General features: G+C 47.8%; 1 protein-coding gene across 1 annotated transcript; it reads left to right on the top strand.

Annotated features, from left to right (window-relative positions):
* Positions 1–1189: 1189 nt before the first annotated feature.
* ITPRIPL2 (ITPRIP like 2) lies at positions 1190–8260 on the top strand. The gene is given in 4 exon segments (XM_030578873.1): positions 1190–2217; positions 2219–2317; positions 2319–2529; positions 2532–8260. Coding segments are annotated over 4 exon segments (2133 nt in total). The 5' UTR covers positions 1190–2073; the 3' UTR covers positions 4211–8260.
* Positions 8261–8548: the final 288 nt, after the last annotated feature.

The raw sequence follows: 8548 nt of genomic DNA, 5'->3' as shown, positions 1-8548 counted from the left end.
CCAGGCCCTGGGCCCCACAGAGGCCCCCACGAGAATGTCGAAGGCTCTCCCCACCTCTGCCTTCCCCCATCCCCCGGTGCCTCAACGCACTGCGTCTAGGAGTGGCCCTGGACAGAACTAAAGTGGCGTGGCTTGGGCAGGCCCTGAGTGCCTCCCGCTCAGAGCCACATGGTAAAGGGGTGGGGCTCCAAGCTCAGGTCCCGATGGAGCCAGGCTGCTGCAGCGCTGTCCAGGGGCGAGGGCAGCTCCTGGATGTGACGCGCTGAGGCTCTGGGAGAGGGGGGAGTCAGGAGTAAGCAGCATGGTAAGCCCCTCTGAGCCGGACACCCCCCTGACCCGTAGCTCTGATCCCAGCCCCTCTGAGCCAGACACCCCTCCGACTCCTCCCCCACAGCCCTGACCCCCAACTCTGAGCCCAATCCCTCTGAGCTGCGCAAACCTAGAGCCCATCCCCCCACAGCCCTGACCCCCAGCTAGACCAGCCCCTCTGAGCCGGGCATCCCCCAATCCCATCCCCCCGTAGCCCTGACCCCCAGCTCTGAGCATAGCCCCTCTGAGCCAGGCACCCCCTGACCCCTTCCACCCACAGCTCTGAGCCCAGCCCCTCTGAGCCGGGCACCCCCCGACCCAGAGCCCACCTCCCCACCCAGCCCTGGACCACAGCAGCACCATCCTCAGGCAGTGACAGCCCATTGGCACCAACCATTGCCATCACCCAGCGACAACCCATTATGTAATTGCAAATGTATACATACCATTAAAGCATTTAATGTTTTTAAATCATGTATTTTGTGTACACCTCTACCCCGATATAACTCGAATTCGGATATAATATGGTAAATCAGTGCTCCGGGGGGGGGGGCCTGTACACTCCAGTGGATCAAAGCAAGTTCGATATAACACGGTTTCACTTATAATGCAATAAGACTTTTTGGCTCCCGAGGACAGCGTAATATCGAGGTAGAGGTGTATTTTCAAATTATTAAAAATTAATTTTTGAATGTATTTCACTGGTTATTTTTTACATTTCCAAATACACGATACTATAGTATTGCAACTTTTTTTATGGAAGGGGCCCCCGAAATTGCTTTGCTCCAGCCCCCCTGAATCCTCAGGGTGGGCCTGCAGTAGAACCTGCGATAAACAGTTGAAGACTTCTGCGGTGATGACAATGAAGTAGTGACAGTGCACACATGCCTAATTCATGACACACTAGTTGTATAGATCTGCAAGTTTTAATTTATTTTGAATGTTTGTATTTTTGTTAACTAAATTTTTCTTAATGATGTGCAATATGAAAACAGTATTAAAATATTATTTAAATAGTCTATAAAAATCTAAACTGGCCTGGTACTGATTTTCACCCAGATTCTACAGATCAAACTCCATTATTTTTTTGTAAGAATAGAACTGTGTTGATTTACACCAGCTGAGGATCTGGCCCTCTAAAGTAACCATGCTGCTGATTTTTTCACAGTGCTCTTCTCTTACATCTTTGCTGATAAGTAAGCCTGACATGTTGGCTTCATGACAGTAAAGCATGTTGATTAGCAAGGTTCGCACTGTAGCAGGGTATGGTGCTGGACAGATTATTTGAACAAATCTGTCTGAACTTTTTCTTATCAACCTATGCCTTATTTTTTTAAAGTACATTTATCTAAAAAACACCCAACTAAATTATTTAAAAATAGATTAAATGGTATTAAAACTATTGTACAGAGAGTTCCTACTATGAATCTTTTGCTGTCTTGTTTCTGTTTTGGTCTTTGATCACTTGGTGTTTAAGAAATGGGAACAATGCCAAAGTTGAAAGTTTGAGAACTAGGAACTGCATCTGTTAAAGTTTTGAATGAAGAAGCCCCTGGACAAAAACTGTCAATGGGTTCTTCTGACGACAACGCCTTCATTTCGGAGAGGAAAAGGGAAGTGATGAGGAGGGGCTGTTCCTTCTCTCCCTTCCCAGTGCCCTAGCTTGAGGCAGGCAAACCGCGGGGCTTGTGACTACACCCCCAGGACTGATCCCGCTTTCCTCTGGCCAAAACCATTGGCATTTCCTCTGAGCTCACACAATAAATGACGCGGCCCCTTTTCCCCTCGGAAGAGGAAGCTTCGGAGCTAAGTAACGGGTGGGGGAGAAGGACTGGACTAAGGAAGCACAACAGCAGGGGCGAGGGGGCGGTGAGTGCGTGTCCCGGGACAGGAGGCCGAAGCAGGCAGGGGGGAAGGGGGCTGGGTGCGTGTCCCGGGACAGAAGGCAGGCGGGGGAAGGCGGCTGGCAGGGCGCATCCCAGGGGTTGGGGCAGGACTCGGAGAAGGCTGACTGGCTGGGCGCACCCCAGAGACTGGAGCGGGACCCGGAGGAGGCTGACTGGCTGGCAGGGCGCACCCCAGGGGCTGGAGCGGGACTCGGAGGAAGAGGAGGCAGCTGGCTGGCTGTCCCGGGACTGGAACTGGCAGTGGGGGAAGAGCACTCGGTGGGAGGAGCTGGCACGCCGGGAGCGGCAGGGGTAGTGGGTCTAGGGCAGCCGGCAGGGGGTGTCTGTCCCGACTCCCGGAGCTGGGGGAGGCTGGTGAGTGGGGAGGCGGGCGCCCCCTGCATCCGGAGGCCGGGGGGCGCTGCCGCAGCCAGTGCCATGGGCTGAGCTCCCGCCGCACCATGACCGTCTACACCCTGAACCTGCGCGTCTTCTGGCCGCTGGTGACTTGCCTGTGCACGGCCCTCGTCTGCCTCTACCAGGCCGTGCGAAGCAGGGCGGGAGCCCCGGACTCGGACAGCGCCCCAGACTCGGGCTCCGTCCCGCTGCTCAAGGGCTCCGCGCTGCTGCTGCTGGGCTTCCTGTTGCTCCGCTACTGCGCCTCCCGCAGCGGCGGCGGGGAGTGGGGCCAACGGCCCCGAGCCGCATGCAGCGCCCGCTGCCCCGAGGCGCCGCCGAGCAGCGCTGCCCGCCGGAGCCTGCTTGAGAGCTTCTACGAGCAGCAACTGCGCCTCTCCCCGCACGTGCTGGGCCACAGTAAGGCGCACGTGAGCCGCATCGTGGGCGAGCTGGTTCGGGCGGCCAAGGCGCAGGGGCTGCAGCCGGGGTCCCTGTCCCCCACCCTGCGCGGGGACTTCGTGCAGATCGGCAGCGCCTACGAACAGCACAAGGTCCGCAGCCCGGACTGCTTCGACATCCTGGTGCCGCTGCGGCTGCCGCCGCGCCTGGAGCTGGAGCCTCGCTGCCTGGGCCCCGAGGAGTCGGGGCTGGCCCCGGAGCTGCGCAGCGCCTTCACCTGCGCCCTGAAGGCCCAGCAAGGGGCCGCCTGGCCCCGGGGCTACCGGCCCTTCAGCGAGGGTTTCTGCGTGGAGCTGCAGGGCAGGCGCTACCTGTCCTCGGCCCTGGTGCTGCGCTGGTTCCAGGGCCAAGTGCAGCGGTGCCTGGGCGCCGTGCTCTACCGCCTGCAGGAGCGCTGCCGCATCAGCCTGGCCGCCTGCCCGGGCCGCCAGCTCACCCTGCACATCCTGCCGCGCTCCGACTACGTCTGCTGCCACATCTCCATGGCCGTGCGCCTCATCCCCGCCATCCCCCTGGGGGACTCGGTCTATCTCGTCGCCCTGCAGCCCGGCGCCAGGAAAGCCCAGCCCGGCGCTGCCCGCCCCCTGCAGGCCCTCTGGGGACTCAACGTCTCCAAGCAGGAGCAGCGGCTGCTGAGCTGGCTCAAGGAGCAGACCCCGGCCAACTCGTGCCACCTCAAGTGCCTGCAGATCCTCAAGGGGCTGCGGGACCTGCGCGGCCTGGGCTTGGAGCAGCCCTTCGGCGCCAAGTGGAGCCGCGTCCTCTCCTCCTACATCCTCAAGACGGCGCTCTTCTCTCTGTTGCTCCGGGGCCCCTGGCAAGCCTGGGAGGAGCAGTTCCTGGCGGAGCGGCTGGAGGACCTGGTGCTGTACCTCAGGGACTGCCTGCAGAAGCGGGTGCTGATGCATTTCTTCTTGGGCAACGCCAGCGTCCCCGAGGCAGTGCAGGTGCCTAAGCTCCTGAAGGAAGCTGCCCCCGTCAATCTGCTGGCGGCCTTTGACGCCCCTACTCTAGACTTGGCCGCCTTCCAGCTGCTGAACACCTGGAACCAGGCTCCTAAGATCATCCGAATGTACAGTAGCCCAAGGTACTTGAGGAAGAGCCCCACGTGGTATAAGCACGTCGCCGACACCGGCCAAGAGTCCCAAAGCAACTGAGCACCACCTGAGGCGTTTGCCAGTTCCTTTGTGAGGCCAAGGTACCCACCTGTGTTAGCTAGTAAACTGCCTGCCAGGTTCCTAAGGGAGATCTGCCTGCCTGACAGCATCAAATGGACGTCTGTGTTTGTTTCCCCAGTCGTGGTGATCTGGGAAATCCAAAGCTCAAAATTTAAGAGTAAGAAATACCATGCTTTAAGATCTTAATAGCTTTGTAATGATGATGATTAGTCATGGAGAAACTGTGAAACTTCCAGGAAAGTGCCTTAATTAGAAAGCACTACAATAACCACTTGTAAACCTAAGTTAGTACCAGATTTATAGAGGGGTTCGCACTGATGAATTTGGAATGTCAACTTAAAGTTTAGTCACAAAAGTGACCCTGTCCAGAGCTTTCTTTTAATGCAGAAGATAATCAGGATCAAAGATCAATGGCATGGAAAAAAGTCAGTGTGACCAAGGTACTATTTTGAGGTGGTGGAAGAGGAGCCAAGGGTGTTTCTTGATCCTTAAACACAGTTTGAAATATTTATTCAATGAGACACTCATAGGTGGTTGTGTGATTTATTATACTGTGCTAAATAATATGCAAATTAATATAAAATTAAATTATGAAGCATGACATTAAAACCTATTTGACAAAAGTATGAAGAATCTAGTTGTACATTTGTGTTAAAATGAAGGTCGCGCTGGAAAATTAAAATATAATTATACAGCTCACAAATGAAAGAAGAACCATAGCACTTTATTTCCAAAAAGGCCTTCATTTTATGGTAATTGGCTGCACTAAATATTTGGTTTGAACATAGAAGAGGCATTAATTTTTTTTAAATTAAAAATGGATGTGTAAATTCTCTAAGCATTCTGTCTTGGTTGTTAGAACTGAAGCATTTTTCTTCCTTAAAAGTTGCTGTACTTTAATAACTACCAAACCTCCTCCACACCTTATTTGCTATAATGTCTAATTTAAAATAACTCCAGAAATGTAGAGGTGAAAACTAGCTGTTGCACCCATATGTTCTTCACTGATTGGTCAGCAAGGTCCTTTAGTGGATCAGCTAACCAAACTCTTGAACTGTGGCAGCACTATGGTGTGCAGCAGACCAGGAGATACCAGAAGCAAGAGATGGTAGTTGTAGTGCAGCAAATAGGGTGCTTTAAAGTTCCCAAAACTTGGGACAAATTCATGGTACAGTAAGTACTTATTAACTTTGATGGTGTCCCTTTAACGTAAACACCAGCCTGATAATTTCCATGTGTAGATAGATTATTTGAGAATACCTCATACAACTTCTCAATTGATCTGTATGAGCGCTTACTGTCTTTGAATAGTATATGTTAATAGTTTAATTTTGGATTTTCGCTGAGAAAATACATTTGACCTTATGGGCCATTGCTACATTAAACTATAGTATGTAGAAAAGGATTAGAAAGCTTCTATTTCATATGCTCTTTAAAAGCATGCTTAATTTCTGATATAAATAGTTAAAAACTAGCGAACCAAATGCATCACAGTTAGTCTGCAAAATTACACATTCTAAGCAATCCAAACTTTAATGTAATAGAAAATACATTGCCACAGATTCTGAGACCGCATCCTTGACAATTAAAAGTATTAAGGCATGAAGCCTGTAATTGAAATTTTCATGTGCGTAAGGTTAAGAAGGTGCCTGATTGTTTGCAGGATTGGGTCTTATGTGGACACTCTGCTGTGCTTACTTTTAAATCGGTAAATGAATCAGGAACAGCAGGGAATGTTTGGAATAATTTAAAATGTTAAAATTTCAGAATATTGCTCCGTATTTATTATGCTGGTGTTCTGTCTGTAGTCGTACATGATAGAAAATAGCAAACTTTTAAAAGCAACCACAAAGCTTTGTAAAACCTAGTTTACTAAACTGAAAATGTCTCCAGTTTTAGATGCATGTTTCCTTGTATTTGATTTTTAAACTGCTTTTGCCATCTTATTTTCAGGTAATTTAGCACCTAAGTGTCACTTTCTCAAGTTGGGTTATTTTTACATGGAGCGTTGGTTCTCTCTTTGGGCAAATACAAATGACTTGTTTATGTGTAGTGTTGACCAGTGTTCTCATCATGCGGACCTAAGTGACCTACCTTGGTACATTTTTAGTAGGCCAAAATGTTTACTGTTTTGCAGACTTGTCTAGGGTTGCCAAGTCTCCAGGATTGTCCTGGAGTGCCCAGCATTTAAATATTGTCATGTGATGAAATCTCTAGGAATACGTCCAACCAAAATTGGCAAGCCTAGGTACACCTACAAGAAGTGCTGTTCTGCAGTCCTGGAGTCAGCAGGAGTTTTGCCTGAGAAAGGGCTAGAGAATCATGCCCAAGGTATTGTGGTTGCTTGGAGCACTTAATACACATTTAGTTCAACAGTTGATTTGGCAACATGGTTACTTAGTGAACTACCTGTTTGTTTACATTAGTGTGTAACACTTTTTTTTTTTTTCCAAGAGGGACTATGTACATTTTGGTGTATGTTCCTTACTGGCTTATATAATACATGGAAACCTATTAGATTTAATACAACTTTCTTATTGCTGTTAAGTGCTGATACTACACAGGGAAAGTTACATCAAGAAATGCATAATAAGAAGGGAGTTTGGGGAATATAAATAGTTTGAAAGTGAAACTCGAAAGATGGGGGAAAGGACAAATGAGGAGGAGCAGAAACACTTGGTAAAAGAGCAATGCAGGTAATCCAAAGGACACAGACACAGATGGAGGAATCCTGTAGAAGGGTCATGGAAGATTTGGCTTGAAGTGGGGGGGAAAGTGATTTATATACATTTTGGATGCATGGTTAAAACAAGGCTACAATTGTGGCGGGGCTCCACACCCATGTTCCCATCAACTGCAAAACTCCCATTGATTTAGGCTTACTAACAACTTCAAATCAAGCTGATCTTTAATGGGAACTTTTGCTACATAAGGTGTATGTGAGATTATGTTCTTGGTGACACGAGCAAACCAAGGCCCTAATCCTGCAAATACTTATGCACCTGCTTTAACTTCAGTCACGAGTAGTCCTATTGAAGTCAATGAGGCTATTTACATGAGTAAAATTAAGTTTTTGCACTCCGATGATGCAGGATTGGAGACTGAAATTCTCTATTGAATAGCAATTCTGGTCTGTACATTTGGGGTATTGGTTGGTATTTCCTGTGTCTATAATGCCTACGTTCATAGATATACTTACTATGTTTGACTAAAGTGACTATTGAAAATTGGGTCTGTTAGACTATTAATGTCATTCTATGCCAAATGAAATGTGGTGGTGCGAATACTAGTTTCTGGTGCTATCTTTAGGGTCTTATCCTGAAAACGTGCACATGCAGAATTTGACTCATGTGAGTAACCCATTGATGCTCTCTCCCCTCATGGGAGTGCTCACATGAGTAAAGTTCCACGCATGTATTTGCAGGATTGGAGTCTTATTTGTTACAATGTAATGCAGACTGAGCATGATAGTTTGTGTATTTAAATTAAAAATGAAATACAGAAAGAAACACGTGTTTCTTGAACACTACTGTGTATTTTAGCTACATAACAATTTCTTAAGAACTTAGTATAATCAAGGCTGGTGTCACTTTTTGGGGGGGAAAAGCTACATCTAAAAACAGAATAAATTGAGATATGCTGTTCCAAAACTTCATATGCACATCTATTTTCCCCATGTATTAGAAATTATAGTGTTAATTGTTAAGTTCGTAACACTTCTTAAATGAGACCTTGACTAAAGCATTCCTCTTTTTTTCACTTTTGGATCTTCTTGCAAAGCAATCCAAACTAAATGTCTATTTGAAATGGACGTTCATGGTACAATTATTTTTGCTGGTTAATAATCAGACCAAAGATTTAACTAAGTGTTGTTCAGCTGCTATTGTTTTAAGAAAGTGTTTATATGCTTAAAATGTTAGCCTGTTTGAAACAAATGTTCATAAACTCTTCTTCTATTTAATATCCAAATACATGTGCACTTTTATTGTCTCAGCAAAAAGTTGGAATTTTTGTTACTCATTTTTAATATTTCACTGTATATTAATAAATAGCTGTTTTGAAACCTCTCTGCCTCAGTGATTGTGTGGCTAAAGGTAACTTCTCTATCAAGAAGAATTTACTCAAATAGCCATGAACCTGATAGTATATTACCCAAGCGTGAAATCCTAGTGACTGCAGGAGGCTCCTCTGCATGTGGGAGGACCTGTCTTGATGGCATGCTCCTTGGGACTATGAATAAGGATGCTGTGGAAGGACCAGGAGAGAGGTTGGAGTTTGGGCAATAGATCCACACACTGTTTGGGTCCATTGCCAGAA

Source organism: Gopherus evgoodei, chromosome 10 (genome assembly GCF_007399415.2).
Source record: "Gopherus evgoodei ecotype Sinaloan lineage chromosome 10, rGopEvg1_v1.p, whole genome shotgun sequence".
In the NCBI taxonomy this organism is placed as follows: domain Eukaryota; kingdom Metazoa; phylum Chordata; order Testudines; family Testudinidae; genus Gopherus; species Gopherus evgoodei.
This window is presented reverse-complemented; position numbering and strand designations above follow the sequence as displayed.